General features: G+C 43.8%; 1 protein-coding gene across 1 annotated transcript in view; it reads right to left on the reverse strand.

Annotated features, from left to right (window-relative positions):
- LOC121610935 (neuroendocrine convertase 1-like) overlaps window positions 1-21,081 on the reverse strand; it is a 158,568-nt gene that overhangs the window by 32,386 nt on the left and 105,101 nt on the right. Inside the window, 1 exon segment of the mRNA XM_041943263.1 lies at window positions 19,336-19,449. Coding sequence (XP_041799197.1) covers window positions 19,336-19,449 — 114 coding nt within the window.

Here is a 21,081-nt window from a genome sequence, read left to right on the forward strand (position 1 = left end):
CAGGGTCCCTACAACCCCCCACCCGTCTTGTAGCGCAGCAGGGTGGAGCGGGGTGGTGTGTGTGTATGTGTGTGTGTACGTGTGTCTGTGTGTAGGAGCTTGGGTGGAGGGGTGTACAGGCACCCCTCTGTCTGCCTGCTGCACCCCCCTGCCGGGAGACACGGCACCCCCTGCAGGAGGTGCAGCGCTCCGCTTCCCCCCCGTCCCTCAGGGCGAGTCGATGTATGTCACACACAAACACACACAAACATGCACTCGGCTCATTCAGCTCAGTTTGTCTGCTGACCCATCAATCAAATGCATACACACACACACACACGCTTACACAATTAACATCACACACTGTACATCTCTGCGTACAAGTGGAGTATCACATTACTTCAGGCCAACGGGCAGAAATACTTTCAGTTGAGCCAAATTCCACTCAACACAAAAGAGAGGACGAAGAAGAGCTCAAATCTGAGACGTCAAACCACGTGTTCCTCTTAATAAACCTATTATGTCCAAATAAACAATTATGTACTGAGGTCAAGGGCAATGGCTCACCACTGGCTTACCAAGACCGCCCCCTCCACACAAACACACACACACCCATAAATAGCGTCCACTTCCTCTCAATTAGACAACAATTACCACACAGATCTACTCTCCTTTCATAGGAAACAGTATCATGGCAGAGCTACTCTAATATTAAGTGATAGTGGGATTGTTAGTCTATGGCTGAGCTATAGCTGTAATTTCCCTGCGCACACACAAACACAAACACACACACACACACACACACACACACACACATACTCACTCCCTTCTAAAACACATGTATATAGACCACAGCCTCAGTCACGGAGTAATTGGCTCAGCAATGAAAAAACAGGAGGTCTGGATAATTAATTAATCTATCTGGCTGGGGCAGAGACACAAGGCAGTTTTACAACCCCACCAGGGAGACCGAGGGAGGGAAAAAAAGCAGAGAGAGGGAGAGAGAGAGGGACCCGCTGCCCTCAGACGATCTATGGCCTTGCATGAAATGGAAATGGCTTGCCAGAATGCATTAGGTGTGTATGCGCACACATTTCACACACACGCACATATTCCACATCCCTTACATCTGCGCGCCCTCACAAAATCACACGAAAACACATAAACACCAAACTGCAGAACGCACGCACACACACACACACGCTCTGTGAACTGCATATTCGTCTAGATTTATAAAGCTGACAGAGTTGCGAGGTTATTGATCTTCAGTCAATTCGCAGACAGACCAAAGGGGAACAAACCAGACTGCTCACAACATATTTTCCAAACAGCATTACGCCGCTTTATTTACAATGATAAACGTGGGAAAATTGCAAGGAGATAAAATTCTGACACAAGTCATCTCTCCTTCCTGCTGAAAACTTCAGATCTTTATTACTCCATTCTTCCGAGATGACATGTCAGGGACACTGACTGTCCAATTTTTCTTTGCTTCTCTATTTTATGATTACGATTGGGTATCGAGCGTCTTTTTTCTGGCCATTTTGCATTTATCATGTAGGACAGTTGAAGACAGACAGGAAAGGTCCCTGGGTCACAATCGAGTCTAGGCTGCTGCTCAGGACAGGTCTACCAGGTGAGCGCCCCTTCAACCTCTGGCTCAACAGTGAACTGAACGTATACGAGTAATGAACGTGCACATCGTTATTATCTAGGAATATTTGCAGTTTTATGAACAAATCAGTAGCGATTCGTACAAAAATAATCTCATAATCTTATGTAAACTGTGCCTGCTGGGTCTAAAGTAACACCTCAAAACATCAGCCACATCGTAATTTGAAACAACACATCTGACCAGTCTTGGTAAACATCTAAGAGTGAATGATGATCACAAGAAATCATCAAGGGTCAAACCACGAGCCAACAGCAGCAAAGTTCCTCGACCCAAATCAAACTCACAGCGTTTTGTAAAGGACCGCTTACCTTCATTTCCCAGCAAGAAGACAGACTTGTAATTCAGTGTGGGAGGCAATCCAGCATTCCACAATTTTCAAAAATTGTGAACTCTGACTGTGAACTAGTTCATTTTATTGTGTGTGAAATGAACTGTGAGTGAGCTCTAATGAAGTCTGAACTTGCACAACAGCTGAAATGTGTGTTTCCTTGTAGCCCATTTCCACTTTTTCAGGGGCCCAGCAAACATTTCAGGAAATCAGGAGCCATGCCTGCAGTTCGACACGAGGAACCAGGATCCAAATTTAGTTGCCATGGTTCCTGACAACAAGTAGTCTTCTTTCCGGGGGTCGGACCAGAAACTTTCAGGGCAGAACATGCTGCGCTCAGACTCCCTTAGCCTCTGCCTTGACATCAGAGTCATGAAGCAATACAAAGAAAGAACAACATAACTGTTATTTCCTCAGGTGTGAAAATTTGTTTTTTTTTTTTTTTAGAGCTATTGGACTAACTTGCCTAAACTTTGCAGTTCTTCAGGTGCAGTGGAAAAGTAAACAGGAGTGCAGTTCAGGCTCTGATTTATTTGCTGAGCTTAGTTCCTCTGGCTTCTTCTTGTGGAACTATTCAGCTGAAAATGGGTTTTATTCTTTCATCAGAGCTCCTGATTTAAATAGAAATGAAGCCAGTTTTAGACTATGCTAGTTTGGCAAAGTTCTTGTTCTCATGTTTAGACAACATGTGAGAACTTTTGTTAAATGAAAAAGAAAGAAAGAAATCTTTTTATATGCATTTAAATGAATGGTATCGGTACTGCAACTTAAGTACCAATTCCACACTTTAACCAAAACTTTCAAACAACACGCAGCCCTGGTACACTGGAAGCTGCTGAATTTAACGTTATTTTGCTCTTGAACACATTGTAAGACACAGTGGATGACAGGGAAGGATCGCCTAAATGCCTAATGGAGCGTGCAAAGATAAACGAGCCTGAACCAAATCAATTTGGGAACTTCTGTAAAAGGAACAGGATATCATATTGTATTGAGAATACAGCGTGTGTTAGAGAACGGTGTCAAAATCCACTTCTTGGCTGCTTAAACCCCGGCAGAGGAGCGAGGTGAAGAGAGTAAGGTAAGAGAGGAGTGTCGCTTTTCCACAGTCCCAGACAGTTTGTCTGTCAGACTCAGGGAGGGAACTGGAATCTGAGGGTGTTTTTTCTCCCTTTTTTCACCATGAGTCTGTGTTAGTGGTTGTCAGATCTAACAACAGGATGGGAGAATACAACACACACACACACACACCTCAGCTGAGGAGGGAAGTGGCAGGTACATCACGTCTATGGTAATAGAACAGCAGATGGAACTGGCAGGCACACATAGCACCTTGTGCTTTGACACAAACACACATATTCTTGCATGTGCACACACCCACTTGTTCATACATAACAAAAAACACACTGACACAAACATGCAAGAACAAGCTGCTTTTACCGTACTGTGACGACGTATCACATCTGAAGCGAAATACACAGCCATTTTCCACACGTGCGTTTAGTGAGATGACGGCAAGGGTTTGACTTTCTCCTGTCAATGTGCTACAAAGTGCAGGTCAGCCATAAATGGCTCTTTCCTCATAAGAAAGGAAGAGGTGTCAGAGCGTCGGCCCTGGAAGGTGTTGTCTGTTTCTGACCTGTCTCTCCGGGGCATCGTGTGAGCGACGGCGTAGCTACTGGCCCTGATAATCTAAGAGATAAATCATCTTTAGTCACTCTCTCACAGCCTGACAGACAGACAGGCCTAAGTGCCTGGGAGGGTGGCAAAGGGACACTTTAAAATCTCCAGTGATGAGGAGTACTGCCGTGAAGAAAACAGCTAGCCGCCCAGAGCTCCCTCCTATCCCCCCGAGTCTCTGGCTGCCATTTTGGCTGCATCTCAAGGCGCTATTCCGGCTCTATCTCATGTCACCGTTCTGGCTGTCGTTCAATTCTCATGTTGGCTCCCGTTCAGCCTCCATTCTGGCTCTGGTTCAAGCTCCATAGTGGCTGTGTTTCGGGGGTTTCATTGTGGCTCTGTTTCAGCAAAGTCCCCCCCTATCTCCCTCCCTCCCTCTTTCAGTTTCAGCACCCCAGGTAGCTGGCCTCCTGCCCAGCATGCAGATCAGTGGGAGATCCAGGCTCAGGCCTTTTGTTTGGGGTGGCATTTTGCCTTTGTTTTCCCATCTCGCCTGTAATCTAAACACCCAAAACATCTCATGCTTGACAAATCGGCCCTGAGACGAGGGAGCAGCGGAAGACAAACGGCTGGAAGCGGTTCAACCCCAGGCAGGACTGATGGTGTCCGACTGGGCCTGACCTCCCAAAGGTTAAAGACACGTTCACTTACAAAGCAATCAATTACCCAGGCTGTGTGGGCGCTTTTAACCAACCTCCCCTCCTGCCTTCCACACAGCCGGCGTTATTGATGAGGGTCCCAGTGTACAGCACACTCCAACCTGGAGTGTGTATTACATTTCACAATTGAAATAAATCTCAGATTCTTGGTGTTTCTGCCGACCTGGAAACTCTCCCCTGCTTTATATCGTCTTCCTCTCCCCCTCCTCCTCCCCTCCCACCTCCTCCTTCCCGCCTCCCTCCCTCTCTGCAGGTTGTTGTAGCAGGTTTATTCTGGTAGTTGGGCTCCGTGGGCCCCGGCAGGCCCCTCAGCTGTTCCGCTGGGTTTGTAATTACCATTTCATTAAGAATGACAGTTTCGGGGGTTGAAGCACCATTTCATCCGGGTCTCGTGGGGAAGGCGCTTGCCAAATTTCCAGTGTGAGTGGCAATTATCTCTCTTCGTGTCTGCAATTCACCATTTTGTACTTAGTGGCTTGACAACGGCTAGGAACATTTTGTTGGAGTAATAATAGGTCTGGGATATTTACACTGTAGCCCACTCAGGCTTAGCTCTGTGAACCGACTGATATGAGCCATCAGAAGAGACAGAGACAAACTAGAGGAGACACTACAGAGGCAAACACTACTTCTCTGTGTACATACTGCAGAAGGAGTGGTCTTTCAATATGTCTTCCATAAAGCTGCACAAAAACCGCACAGTGTGGTTGTGTCTTGATTTGAGGCTCAGTTTATTTTATGTGTAAGGTCAGTCTAGGTCTTAGTGCTCATCTACTATATTTTTGTTTTGGATCCAATCATTGTGTGTTTGCTGCAATTTCGCTCCTTGTAATGTGTCTCTTTTGGCCACTTGGCAAAAATGACTCTTAATCTCAGTGGAGCGATGGTTCAACTGTAGAAGTGTTTTTCTGCCATGCAGGACATATCTAAAATGCAACACTTGTACTGTAGCACTGCATTAAAATATGCCATATATCAATATATCACTTGCCAAGAGACTGTTCAGGTATCAGTTTAAACTTTACTGTGTACTTCAGGAAAATGTACAGTAATAAGCACCGCACCAGAAACTCAGCCACTTCCACCACCACAACATCTATCATGTACGACCTTCTTTCTCTTTGAATGCCAACATTCTGATAATTGCCTTCTCTTGTCTCTTAATGTACGGCTTGTACGCTCGCTCATAACTATTTATCTGCAGGTCGAGGTACCTCACACCTGCATTAAAGGACAGGTTGAGATCTGACCTCTCATATTGTGAAAAATGCATTCTAAACAAATCAAATGTGTGTCTTCAAAAGTTGCATTTTGGTGATCTGTCCTCCTGCATCTGTAATACTTTATGGTATGATGACTACAATCAGCAAGGAGCCAAACCAGCCCCACCAGACATCTGGACTTCAACCATTAGAGTCACTAGAAACAAAATAATAGCAATAATAATAATAATATAGGGTGTTACAAAGTGTAGATGAATCAGCTATCCTCTTATATACTTCGTTTCATTCTAACCTCAAACCCTCCACAGCTCAGTCAGTTGGAAGCTGACTCAGACCCATGTTTTTGCACTGTGGTTGCTCTGCGAGCACCAGACTAAAGGAGTAAACACAAAGCAAAGGCCGGTTTATGCCAGAAAAGAACGGCTGCCTGACCACGCGGGATATCAAAAGTGTGTCCAGTTGTTCTGAACGGCCACAGTGGAAGGTGGAGTGGAAAGCTGGCCCCTCGTAGAAAGGGAGGAGAAGAGACTGTCTCTAAGGCATTCACAGAGTTACGCTTGTATGAAAGCAGAAAAAGCGACAGAAATAGAAGTCAGAAAAACCTGAGGGAGAAGTTCAAACCCTGCTTACTTTCTCACCTCCACACACCGGGACAATCACTGCATGACGTGAAGTCGCGTGAAGTGGGAACACATGTCGCGACTGTCAGTTAGGGAAGCTTATAGAAATTTGTCGGACTCAATGGGGAGATGCGGGGGGAGGGGATCTGAAGCCGTCGAACCAGCCTGAAAAGAATACAGCAAGTGTAATCTGTAGAGGGAACTCAATAAATATCCAGTAAATGTACAAATACTGCACTTTAGTGAGGATATAACTTAATATATTTACCAGTTTGCTCACCAAATCCATGACATTTATGATGATGTGAATCTGACCATTTTCATCTTTCATATATCTATATATTCAGATTCACTTGTTAAAATAATGGATCACTTCAGGGCTAATACGGCCAGGAGGCATTATCATACCAACCAGTAACTCTTCAAACATCCATATGGGCGTACAAGTATTGTATTAAAATAGACTTGAAAAATATGAATGTTTATGTTCGTGAATGTCTGTGTAAATAAGTATGTACAGCAAATGGGAGACGGGAAGTGTTTGAGCCTCTTAAGTGTGTGTCTGCCTACGTGTTTACTCCTCCCTCCCTCTTAAGAACAAAAAAATGGCAGGCCTCCGCTGTGCTGAGTTATAGTGACATGACTCACACGATGTCTACCGCGAGTGACGGCTGCAGCTCTTTTTAATTGCAAGTCTGCGCTGAATGATGGGATACTTAATTCCTACACATTCCACACAATTGCTTTTCACACTGGCGGAGGCCTGGGGAGGCAGCCGAGGCTTTCCGTGGCCATATGGAGAGGGAGGCAGAGCCCAGGCTGAGCGATCGGAAGCTTACCGCCTCATCCCTGCACCAGACTGGCTGCTATACTGTACCGAAGCTGCAGACGGGCACGTGAAGCAGCACGGCTAATGAAACACATTCCACACAAGCCACACGCCACACACACACAAACACACACATGGATGTGGTAAGATTTAATTTAGCTTTACTCTCTTTAACGCACTTCCAGATACCTCAGCAAACACACGCTTGGTAGTCTCTTACTCACGCTCACACACATATGTACCCACACTTAAATAACACACACAACACAAAAATCCTGCACATTTTCAGACAACATCTGTTTTTAGTCACACACACACACTGTATTTTTGCATGTATAGGACATGCAAGCACACACTGAGATATTGACATAAATCCCCTAAGAAACAGACACACCAGACACACACACACACACACACACACACACACACACACACACACACACACACACACACACACACACAGTCAGCTGTGTGAAGTGTGTTGACAGTCCTGTCAGCTCATGGTAGCACCATCAGGCTCCCCGCTGTCCTGTGAATGGGTCACTTCTCCTTCATCTCTTATCGCTCGGTCACATCGCCTGTTTTCTGTTGAGTCTGGAGTAAGAGCAGTGGTCCGGGGCCGCGGCAGTCGGAGAGCGCAGCATCGCTCCAGCCCCACGATTCGCAGCTGCTACGGGGCCGATGGGTGATCGGTGACGTGGTGATGCCAAACATACTGAACCAGTGGCTCCTTTAAACCACCACACCGCTCAGCGCACATATTTTCTATGAGGACCTCACTGCTATACTCTGAAGTAATATGCTGAGTCTGCAGTCGCACCAGCTGCACTGCGAGACAGTTAAACAAATGTGAAGATTAAAACTTTGCTTTTAAACTTTATCAATATAATAATGGCCAGAGGCTGGTGACAGAATGATGGCAAATTCTTTGCTGCCAATAGAAATCTCTCAGATATGCCTGATGCAGTCCTTGCTTTTAACAGTGAATCCTTATGCACCTCCTATTACTACATGAGACATGAACAGTGTTTATGAACACAACAGTGTTTATATTGTTCAAGCATCATTAAAGCATTATGTACTATTTCAGTTTGGCATTCGCTGATCACCAAAGTCCGTGGGATTTATCCTCTGGGGACCATGAACATCTAAACACATTTTCACGGTAATGAAGAGCAAAGGCTTGGTGGTGGACTGACCAACCAGCGTCGCATCCAGAGCCAAAAAGTATGAGCTTTAATGGATGTTCTCAACACAGAATCAGAGACTTTACCAATGAGAAAATATCGCTGCAAGACTGAGAGCTTGTAAGTGATTTTAATTAAAAATGGTTCAACTTGTCATGTTCCTCGTTTTTTCTAGTACTGGAAATTGGAAATGTAAAAAAAACAGCAGTTGTGCCAGAGGATTTTTCCAGAGACTGAACTGCAAATGTTAAAGTTTGCATGAATTGGATATTCATCCAAATGAATCTTTCTGCCTAAAAATGTTGGTGATTATTACTTGAAACGTACTGAATGTCAGCTCAAGTATTAGCTACTGGCAGAATGAATGCAAACATACTGGTATTGGGCACTGATGTAGCGGTTAAATGCCAGCTCCAGGAACAGCCAGGAGTACTGTTCATTGATGTGACCCTGGAAATACCCTGGCCCCCACAGACCCCAACGGTCCCCTGTGAATGCAAAGTAAGGAGAAAGAGAGAAAAAGACATACTACAGTATATATGGGGAGAGAGGCTAATGCATTTAGTAGCCAAGGCTTATGTAAGAAAAGCCCTTAATGACTTTAATTGATCTTTATTAGCTTCAATTAGAGAGGGACACTAGAGGGAAAAACAAGGTTGTGATTCCTGCAGACAGATCAGAGAAAGTCAGCAGGATCAGAGCAAGATGAAGAAAAGACACAGAGACAGTGAGAGAGGGAGGTGTGCAGGCTGAAAATGAAGAAACAATGACACACACAGAGGACGAGACCTTCCGCAGACAGATGAATGGTTCGCCTACTGTTTTGTCTTCGATCGCAGATTTTATCATGATTTGAATTTGTTGCATTTTGTGACATTTTGTGTCTGAGTTTATTCTCTGGAGTTCACAGCAGTGTAATGTAGAAATGTGCAAAATGTTTCACACCAGTTTTATAGGTGGCTCAACCGCACACCAAGACAACGGCACGATTAGACGCAGATTCATCTGGGGTCGGCATGAAATGAGGTGAAGACAAGATAACTGGTGGTCAAAACGTTTCAACTGGAGCAAAGAATTTGGGAAACAGAGCTTCTGGTGAGTTCAAACTCAGATACAGACACTCTCCCATATGCAAGGTCAGAGCGTCCAGCTAGCTCACAGCTAACGTCAGGGCACTTAGCATATAGCCTGTTCAGGGCAAACCAACAGCAGCTGCAGAAAAAAAGTTCAGCCATCAAATCTGCATGAATGAGCCGAGCTTTGAATAGGAACTGCTCAAGCTGCAATGTATCGCAAGCTTGGCGTTCTTCTCAGAGATAGATAAAACCAACCCAAAGGGGGCGCCATCCTATGCTGTGTTGGACAGTGGACGCTCAGTCCAGTTAGAAGAAGACCGAGACCCACGCTGTGGTCTTGTTGTGGTGGTTTAGAGAGCTGAGTTCAAACAGCTCCACACTGAACAATTAAAGCAAAGTAAGCAGGTATGATATAACTTCCTGACAAAACATGGACATTTTTGAGTTGTCAGTGGAAGTTTGTCAGATCTACAAATAGGGCACTTCAGAGTGAACACATCATGACAGTAGAGACAGACTGATGAGGAAATGGAGACAGAAATGATGATGATGTGATTTTGTGTTATGTTACGCTACAAGGACACCTGACTTAACAACCGCAAAAAAAAAGAGGGTATAATACATTTTCTGACCCTGAGAAATGCTCAGTTACATTACAAAGGTTGGAAATTCTACATCAGAACACATGCAGACAATAACTACTACTTTTTAACTGTTTTTTTTAGATTGACTAATTCTGGCATTAATCACATCAGATCTCTATTTATATATTTTCATCGAACTTATTTATTATGTTCATATATCTTTGTCTGTGTCTGCGTCTGTGTCTGAAACATTTGGCTTGCTGCCACTGGATCTGCTACACTACCAGTACTTTATCACCGATATTAAAATATTCCTCCATGACTCAGTAACTCTGTTTCATACTACTTAAAATGTGTTGTAAATTTAAGTCATAAAGATTTATTAGCCCGAAACAATACAAGTAACCCTATTCCACAAATAAAAAGGTGGATAAAGCAGATGCAGGCCAGCCAGTACTGGAGTGAAAATCTCCGTCTCCACCCTAACCCCAACCCTCCAGGCCCCTCATCCAGCCCACCATCCATGCCTTCCTCTTCCCAGAGCTGTGTTTGTGTTTCTAGGGGGAACTGGCTGACCCCTGACCCCGGGCTAATGAGAGCGATAACGAGGATTAAAAGGGGGTGACTGGAAGGTGTCTGAGAGTGGGGTTTAAACAATTACACTGGGCTGCCAACATGCCTTTCTTCATGACTCAGGAAATTACAGTCTCCCTCTCGCTCTCCCCCCACACTCTTTCAGTCAGCACACAAAAGAAAGGGCTTATGGAAAATAATAAATTATCTCTTGGATGTAAATCGCCGGGCAATTATGTTTTAATAGCCCTTTAAGAGAATGAGTAATTGGGTTGACACTACTGGGGTTGATCAGCCTCACCCGTCTCTCTTCCTTTGTGCCCGCTGGAAGCGAGCTCTGGGTCTGTGTGCTGGTCAGCCTGCAGGATGACTGTATGACAGTCAGTCAGCTTTTCAAACGCTGCGACCGCCATATCAGGAAATCTGCACGACTGTCACCATCATGCTAACATTAGAACTTCTCCGTGGTAAACCGAGCATGGTCAGCATTGTGTCATTAATTTTCTATTTCTAATGGTACAGGTGGAAATGAATGGTGGTGAAAATAGCATTCATTGCATGAATTTGCAGTTTATAATGGGAGGAAGCCCACGTTGATGAAAAGTTGTTCTGAAGCGTTTTGCAAGCACTTTTGAGTTGGTCCCTTAGTTCACTTTGCCAGGTTCCTGTCTACTACGTACCAGGCTTCAGTGCTGGATCATGATGTGAAAATAACATCAGTCAAGCTTTGTCTACTACACAACAACTACAACTGGTTGAAACTGATGAAAACTATTTATATCTCCATGTTTGTAGCATGTAGGCAGTGTGTTTGCTAAGCGGACAATAATCTGGATTTGTTGTTTAACATATGAGCAAAGGTCCTGGCATCACTGCAGTGTGTATAATGTCTGTGTGTTAGTTATGACTCTGAGAAGAAGCCAGCCAGGTGTGTTTGACGAGCACCCCCATCACCATAATTGCCCCCACTAACACACACCCACACAGAGGGAGGCAGGGCCAGCTCCCTCCGACCTCCGGCCTGGACCGTGACCTGCGGATGATCGGCGTGTGTCTTGATGTGGCTACCACGGGGAGAAATGGAGGCAGGATCGATGTGAGGAGGGAAGAGATCACAACAGGCCAAACCTGGCGAGTCGAAAACCACCAAATGAGACTGGAACAACACAAACAGCAGGGGAAGGAGGAGAGAAGAAAGCAGAGAAAAATGAGAGAGGAAAAAGACGGCAGAAAAAAGGAGAAAACAGTGATAGAGATCTGAGGCTAGGCCGAGCCCGGCACAGTCGAGGGAAATAATCAAAATCCTCGGCAGGATGTCGGACCTTACTGCAATGAACAAGCAAATAGTGGGATAAACCTATATTTATCTCCTCTTACTTTCATCTCGGGAGGAAGACAAACGGGGTAAGAAATTGATCAGATGAGCATCTGTTAGGCTTGGCAACAGTCACAAGTCTGCAGAGACGGTCTTTAGACCCCATTTCTCAATCTCATCTCCATTACTGTCAGTGCTGTACAGGCACTTAAAGGACTGTTGCACAGTCGAAGAGGAGAAAGAGAGCCGGATGTGCAAATGCACCTCAGTCCTTCACCCTGCTCGTGTTTCCTTTAAGACTGAGCTTCTCTAGCCTCTGCAGCCACACTGTGCGCTTGACAGGAACAACTTGAGCAGTGATTTTCTACAGGAGTAATGGAGTAAAAGAGTTTTCCTTTGATGATACCGCTTGTTATTTAAAAATTAAAGGGCCATCTATAACTTATAGCTTCACCATCCTTTGTATATGCCCTTTACAGACACAATAGAGGTCGGCTAATATGTGCTCTTCAAGGCCCACACTACGCTGTAAGACCAGGAGTGTAGGACATTAAGGATGAGGATGTCAGTCAGCGGATCAGCTCACGTTATTTTAGTTCAGTAGTACAATAACAACCAGCACAGTCTCGAGAGGGCTGGCTAGCTCTCATGCTCTTATATTCACTGTATGTCTGTTCAGACTGAAGTAGGGCTGCAACTCTCAATTATTTTAGCTATTGATTCCAATTATTGTATTGTCTATGAAAGTGTCACAAAATAGTGAATCCCACCAAAACCCAGAGCCCAAATCGAAACATTTAAAGTGCTTACTGTTGTTGCTGGAATTTCAATCTTGCATTACTTAAAATCTGAATATTTGACCTCTGACATTCGTTCTCAGCATGGCTCTTATTTCGTTGTGTATTCAATATTTAATGTCTGGTTTTCAGAACTTACCAGGAACTCCGGTTGAATCTGACCCTCGCTGTTTTAATGCTGCCTCTTTCAGTCATACAGGGATAAGCTGGTGTTAAAAACTGCAAGGTACTGTGTGTTGGGGTGGCCATGCTGCTACGCGTCACAGGGCAAAGATGTGGGAAGTCCACTTTGAAGAATACATCCATTACGTTTAAAGCTTATCAGAAACCAAAACACTCAACAGAATAAGACAAGAACTTTGAACATGAAACGTTGTCATGACGACCATCACTTCATCCTCTGTTGAGACATTCATACAATATACTTTTCTAAGTCTTCACCGTGTTGCCCCCCATTTCGCATCTGTTTGGGTCTCTTCACATTAATCACACTAATTTTCAATTAGGGCTGCAACAAATTGATGAATTGATTAGTCAACTATCAAATTCATCAGCAACTATTTTGACAATTGATTATTCGGTTTGAGAGATTTTTTAAGAAGGAGAAAGTCAAAAGTCTCTGATTCCAGTTTCTTAGATGTGGATATTTTCTGGTGTCTTTTGACAGTAGACTGAACATCTCATGAGGATATTCAGGGACATCATCTTTGGCTTTGGGAATTGATTGATATTTTCACCATTTTTTGACAATATAGAGGCCAAACAACTAATTCATCGACAATGAAAAAATTGTAAGCTGTGGCCCTATTTTCAATATCTTACATTTAAAAGGGTTTGTACATGAAAACAATTATAAAGACCTGCAGCTGTGCAGAAGTTGTCTCTTTCCAAGTAGGAATAGCGTCTGAAGCAGCTCTTCTGGCTTCTAGAAACTATGTTTATACACTACTCATTTGTTTTGCCAGTTAATTTTTGAGGGAGAGTCCTTCCAGGATTATGGTTTAAGGGATTTTTTTCCCTTGTACTGCACAGAAGTCGTAGGGAGGAGTTAGTTATGAACGGATGTACAGAGCGCAGGACGTTGACACTGGAGACCTGAGCAATGCTTTTGTTGCTATGAGGATACTGTAAAAAATAACACATGAAATGGGCTGTCAGTTCACATTTAACTGCGATGTTCAGTATGAATCAAATGTAATCTGGACTGCATCACGGTGTCTATAAAATACATACATTTGCTGTTGTATATTAAGCAGATTTCCAGCAGACAGGGTTGGCATAAAATTACACTTCCTGAAAGCCGTCACTGCTTTTTGTAGATGTGGACCTTCTCAAAGAGGAACTTCCATCACATCAGAGTGGCTCATACTGGCAGAACCATGCTGATACTTGACAGAGGTCCCTCATGTGTTCAAAAATCTTCTATGTCCTATGGAGCCCCTGCTGATATGTGGCTGTATCCTTCCAAGTGTGTTAGTGTGTCTTTGTGTCCCTCCTTCTCTGCCTCCCATCCTCACCGAGGCTCTTTTATTCCCTCCTGAGCGGCTCCGTCACCCATGTCGCCGGGGGACAAGGAGAACGTGGCGTTTTCCCTGGATCAAAAATTTACGAGCAATTAAAAGTCGGCCGACGCCCGGCATCCATCAGCCCTGCGTGCTTCTGCCAGGCTGGGTGAGGGGGATTCGCAGTAAACCACAGGCTATATACTTTTATATCTGTTTTCCCTCCAAAGAGGGAAGGTTATGACAAAATTATGTTTTACTGTCCCCGGTTTCCAGAGCGATGTAGACATCTTTCACGGAACAGGCCTGTCAGAGGTCAGAGCCCCTGGAAAGGTGGCAGGGATTGAGAAATATGTGCGTGTAAAAGTGTGTGTTGTGTTTATGTTGGCGGTGACAGGAGCCTTTAACACAATAGGAATAACATAGTATCTGCTCTTCCGGTCGATCAGTTACTGAGGGAAAGAATGACCTAATTACTCTGTTGTTTATTACCGCACAGCTCTGATTTATTTCCCTATGCTGATGTAATTTCAACACTGACTCTTCCTCTTCAATAAAGGCAGAGAGAAACATTTCTTTTTTTTTTTGTATTTGAATACACACACACAGACACACACGCATGCACAATGATCCATTGCGACATACCTAATACATAAAAAAGCATGCAAACCCTCATACATCAACACAGTCACTCTTTCACTTTTTCTGGCTCCTCGCGACAGGCACAGACTCATTTGCATCCTTAATTGTGTTGTAATGTACTTTTAATTTGAAAATGGAGGCAATTAATTATTTTGATATGGAACAAAATGCCGCAAATGTAAACATTCTAATGGTTCTCCATGAACAGAGAATCATTTTTCAAAAGAGGGATTGAATCTTATCTAATTTTTTAATGCCAAACGAGTTTTTTTTTTTCCTTGTGAGATACTGTTTTACCACTCACACATTCTCCTTGATATTCACTTTGTCTTTGCAGAGAGGGCAGTGTTTCTTTGATCTAACACGCTGCTGTTATTTTCTATCTAAATCTCCCACAGGATAATTACTGTAGTTTCACCTATGCTATCAGAAGAGATTAAATGAAATTAAGCCTGTTTGGACATTCTGCTTCTGCTCCGTACATCATCCCCCTGGTGCAAGCCACTAACACCCGACTCTCCACGCTCTATTTCTGGGTCAGGGAGGCTTCAAGTGGAGATGTGAATCGCAGATTAATTTTTTTTTCCTCCCTCGAACATGTGATCAATAGGTGTGAGTGTTCAAAGGATAGCGAGCAAGGCTGGAGGAGGAGGGGGGGGATCCATTTGTACAGGCGCTGGAAAAAAAACTGACACTTTCACTCCCTCAACCTGATAAAGTCCCCACAGAGAGGAACAGGATGGATGCGAGTTATTTTTTTTCCTCTTTTCTCCATTTCCATCTCCTTTTCTCTCTCATTCCCTTTCTCTCTCCCCTCTTTCACGCACACAAATTTTCTGTCCTCTTGTATCTCTAAACCCCCACCCAGCCTCCACCCTTCAGCCCTATCTCTTTCACTCTCCCCCTTCTGATTCTCCTGAGGGTGCTGGGAGCTCGCTGACATCACAGCCGGCCTGGCAACAGCCTATAAATTATGAGTGACAAGTCTTTGGACCAATAAAAGCACCACCATATTTCATGCACAGTAAATCTGATTGCAGATTGCTCTGGCGTGTGGCGGCTGACATGTTTATTGTCGTCATGGCTGTGGGAGCTGAGGGTGAGAGGGGTGGGGGTGGGGGGGTTGTTGCTCCCCAACATCCGAGTTTCTAAAGCTCCCAGTCTATATGGAGGTCAAACAGATGGGAACTCTGGGATGCGGGCGACCCCTTCCACCCACCCAACAACCCTCCAAATCCCCAAACACACATACACACACACACACAAACATATATACACACAGATCAATGCCAACCCACCCAACATCTATAAGGCAGCTATTTTTCCTTCAGCTTTTACAAAGCCATGAAACTGCTTCTTTCACTGCAACCATCTGTCCTCAATCTGCACATGCTCCCTGTGACACTTAAAAGAGGTTACACCAACACCTCCTTTGATTTTACTTATTTAAAATGAGACGATGTAACACTTACACGAAAAATGACAGATTTCAATTGACGAGCAATAAAAAATTAGCCAGGATGCTTACTTCATTTCTTTGTGTTTTGTCTATTTGCATGTGTTTCTAGCTGCAGTGCATCTGTGCGAGACCCACCGGGCGTCTAATTGTGCTGCCCAGAGCAACCGCTCCTGCCTAACATTAATGTTGTGACACGGTCGCTGTGGGTTGATGAACAGATCTTTAACTTTTGGTGTCATTTTCGGTTTCCTGTGGGACATGAACGATCTGCCCTGTGAAGGTCGTGCATATGACCCTGTACTCTACCCAAACCTCCACCCGTCTCAGGACCTCTTTGCTTTTTATGTCACCTTGCTGTGGGCGTCTAATGCTGCCACAGGTAGGTTTACAGTGGGGTTGGTATACATATATATATATACACATACAGTATATATGTGTACGTGTTTGTGTGCGCCCCAGGACATTTCTAGGGAACAAGTGCTTTTTTAAACTGACTGAATCGCTATTGAGTCACCTGGCAACAACATCTATGTAGAAAACACATATTTCATACAACAGACTCCACACACACACAGTGTTCACCTTCAAAATCCAAAAACAAGAAAAAATAACCCTTCCTTCTCTCCCATCACTAACTTTGCGCTATAACCTATAAGCATTCAGTGTTATCTTCAATTTTCTTAAACATGGATCCTCTCATTATAGATATCACATCTAATCTTTAATGTATTGTAACAACCTCATTGATGGTAAGTGACCCTGTGCTCATTGCTCTATCTAGTCCATCCGTCCTTGCCCATGCAATAAACCATTCTTCATAATTAGCCTGCAGTATGATCTGGGCATTACAAGTCCTCTGCCACAGCCCCTAAATGGACAGATTTCAACAGACGCCCGCTGGTGTGATCGGCATCATTATATTTTAATTAATCCATTCTTCTCACAGCAACACAGTAATTACAATCTATTTTATGACACGGCATGCTGCGAAAGAGGGGATGGAGGAGAGAAACAGGAAGGCAGTGAGAGGGAATAATAGCAAGAAATGGGGAAAGAAGGGGAGAGGAAGGATGGGAATAGAAACTGGAGAGAGGGGTGAGGACATGGAGCCAGAGCCACGATGAAGAGAGGAAGGTGAGCAAGACAGAGAGCAGAGGCAAACATCACAAACGCTATGACTGATTACCGACATGTCACCGCCCGGCTGACATTGTAAAAGCATTGTAAAAGCGCTTATACGATGTCTGGAGGAGCACTGGGCTCTCTCTCTCTCTCTCTCTCTCTCAGGTTCATGCTTCATACAGTCAGAGGGAGAGGCTCCATTTCCTCCAGCCGCTGTCTATATAAATCAGAGCAGGCACGGACACTCAGACACGCTGTGGGTGTGATAATAACATTAGAGGATTACAATGACACTCCTCTCTGGACAAGATCACCTGTCTCAACTGTCATAAAACAGCTGCTTTTTGCGGCTGAGGCGCTTTATATGAGGAGAGTGTGTAGGTGTGTGTGCATATTAAAGTGGCGTTTGTGCGCGTGGCCGGTACAGTAGCGAACAAGTGGAAGATGACGCACGCTCTGTGATTCATCGCTGACAGCTCACTTGAGAACTTGCAATAAGTAACACCTGACCTCTTCAGTTTGATACAGGAGTGTGGTACCTGCAGTTGGCTTGACATTACTTTAAATTAAAAATATTACTTTAAACAAGCAGTTAAACTATTTTGTGTTATTGTGGCTCAAAAAGTCAGAAACCCTCTGGGCCCTTTTTTTACATCATTTAATTTACCTGACATCCTGACAGCATATGAGGAGGATTACTGTAATCATACATTTCATAACCACAACCACTGTCTCCCCATGGACACATGTTGTTCTACACACCCACAGAACGACAATTTAACTAATCAATCATTATTCTTCCCATATGGGGAAATATGTTAAGTGTGTGTGTGTGACGTGTTACACAGACAGGTAAACAAACAGTAAAGAGAATATTTGATGTCCACAATACTGGTACAATAATGGTGCAGCACATTAAAAGCTTTCCATATTAATACTATTACTATTATTAATATTAATGTTATTAAGCAGCAGCAGCAGTAGTCTGAATGTGGTTTTCAGGGTTGGCTGATCTGTAATTTGTTTTGCATGTTGTTTACAACAAAAGTCACCACTCAATCCAGTTCAAGGATTCACTCTCAGGCCAAAAACTGCAGCTATTTGAAAATTAAGGAAGAACTGATGTAAGTAGGCACATTCAAGAATTATGATGGATCACATACATGTAGAATTTAGATGCACCTAATAAAAGGTACGACATGCCCTTATCACCATTCTGAGCGTGTCCAGTCTGATACCACTTCACAAAGCAGTAAATCAAATGTAAAAATGAAAGTGAAAGTGAAATATGTGAGGTTTTAGTGTATCTGACAGCAACTATGGGTTTAAAGCAGCCTAAAAGTCAATAATAACACAGGTGAAAATTGATCCTGTGTAACAAGAAACCGTCAAACTAGCATTGATTCACACACGCATAATTAACAACAGCGACGATAGCAAACCCCTCACAACCTCTTCCCTGCAGTAAAGAAACAGTCTGACACTTTGGGAATGATGCTCATTCACTTTCTCGCAGCGACTAAGATATGAAGACTGCTTAGTGTAGCAAATGGCTGGTTAACCACAACTTGTCATTTTAACGTTTTTTATACAGATGAAACTAAATATTACTTGTACATTAGTGAGTTTCAGAGGTGCCAGGTGCTATTTCCCCATGTTTCCAGTCCTTATGCTAAACTAAGCTAAGCTAATGAGCAGCTGTTGACTGTAGTTTTACATCTACTGCACACACACGGGAGTGATATCAGTCTTCTCATCTAATCGGCAGATACACAAATAAGCGTATTTCCAAAAATATCAAACGACTGTTTTAAAGACTCACAGCCACCAACCTGACAGCTTGTGTTACTTAAATAGCGATAGCAACAAGTTATCAGTGGTTTCAGCCAAGCACTGTTGCTCACTTTGCTTTTAAGAAGCAGAGCCACTGATATGTAAATTGACTGATTAATACACCAATCAGTTTACATGTAAGCCTCACTTAAAAAGAGACTTCAGAATGTTGGCAGAACGCGTAACCCCAGTGATGATACCACATGCTAGTGTTCAAAAGCGCTGGATGTTTGCAAGGATGCATCACAATACCTGTGGTGAACGTGGTATCCCGCCGCGTTGATGTTCCACCCGGGCTCGTCGGGGTCGGGGATCTTTGCTGTCTCGGCGATCAGATGCTGAACATCCCTCCACGTCACGTTAGGACTGGGGCAGAAGACATGAAACAGAATTTCATCAAACGCATCCTTCCTTCGGCCCGTGTTCTACACCGACTCAAACCACAGAGGAAACACTTCAACTCTCTGTGATACTCTGAAAAGAAACCTGCAGGGAGCTCAACATGGACTCTAGCATTGAAAGGACTGGAGGACTGTTTATTGGGCTTACTGCACATTCAGGCAGGCACGCATGTAATGCTTATACTGAATTAATGCTGAGCTTTTTAGATACGCAAACCGCTGCGATGAGACACTGCCACACCTTTTACAGCAGGTCCTCTAGACATGAAAGCACCTGTTTAAGTCAAGCTTACGGTTTTAATAATGATGTCACTAAAAAAAACTGTGAATGCAACAAAGAATATTTGAGACTTTAACAAAAGAGCCTAGAGAGTCGACTGTAGAAAAAGTCTTCTTTTTAATCCCAGGCAGGGGAATTCTAATAGAGCGGACTCAAGTGTCATGTCAAGCAATATACTAATGGAATCCAATTAAGACCTTTAAACTGCGCCGAGAGCTGGAGGATATTAGCTCAGTTTTCTATAACAAAAGACCAAAGGGTCGTCAACGAGGGCTTTTTCAGGATATAAAAAGCATAAAGGAAATTGGGTTTTTCTGCTTTATCCAGTCATTATTCCCTAAGAAAATGAGTTGAATGTAGTGTAAGAAAACTGCTTGGCCACCCATTCTGAACAGCCTTTTCTCTTTCTGAGAAGAAATGCCTCCACTGTTTGCTTAACATCTGCGCACGTACAGTCGTTTCCCCGGTACAGAGGAACAGAATGAAGGTAATTAAAGGTGCGCAACACGGTTAGACTTCATTTTTCCCATCGTTAATAACATAACTGCAGTGCATCGTGGGTATCTATTCAGCCACGTTAAGGTATATCTTCATAGGTTTACAGCGTGTCTGCACAGAGCTGCAAAGAAAAGTCCTTGAAAAAAAAATCACAAGTAGCCTCTCGGTTATTACGCTGTGGAGTGTTAGACATGTCAGGTAATATCAGGCGCAGACACAAACAGACGTATTCCATTCACGTATCGGTGAAAACGAAGAAGAACAAAAGCGAGGAGAGAAGCTTTCATTAGCAGCATAAAACAAAACCCCGGCAAGCAGCAAGAGCAGGCAGCTAAAACAACATGATAGGAATAACACCAGTAACACTAATAATAGACGGAGAGAATGAAACAAAACACAACGCACAAACAATTATTTTAAGCTTTGATTTCAAAGGGATTGGAGAGTGTGTGTGTGTGTGTGTGTCGGGGGGGGGAGAATAGGCTTTGTACTTTTGAACTGTTGCTGCTCACCGCATGCGTCTGTGTGTATGAGTGTGCGTTCTGTATTATATATTAGTGGCAGCAGCGTGATTCTGTTGTGCGCACTCCCCCACCTCCATCATCAGCACCACCACCACCATCACCCCTCTGGTGGAATCAGAGAAACCCCCGCGGCCCCGGCTGGTTTGCATAAAGCAAACAAAATTAAATTTGCTTTGCTAAATCAAAGCATGTATGGTATTCCAAGCCGCTCTCTCTGGGACAAATTACTTCAAACGGCCTCCTTTGTATCATAACAGAATAAAAAAAAAGAATCAGCCCAATCAGCGGCTCTCCA

The sequence above is a fragment of the Chelmon rostratus genome, chromosome 8, assembly GCF_017976325.1.
Source record: "Chelmon rostratus isolate fCheRos1 chromosome 8, fCheRos1.pri, whole genome shotgun sequence".
NCBI classification, from domain to species: domain Eukaryota; kingdom Metazoa; phylum Chordata; class Actinopteri; order Chaetodontiformes; family Chaetodontidae; genus Chelmon; species Chelmon rostratus.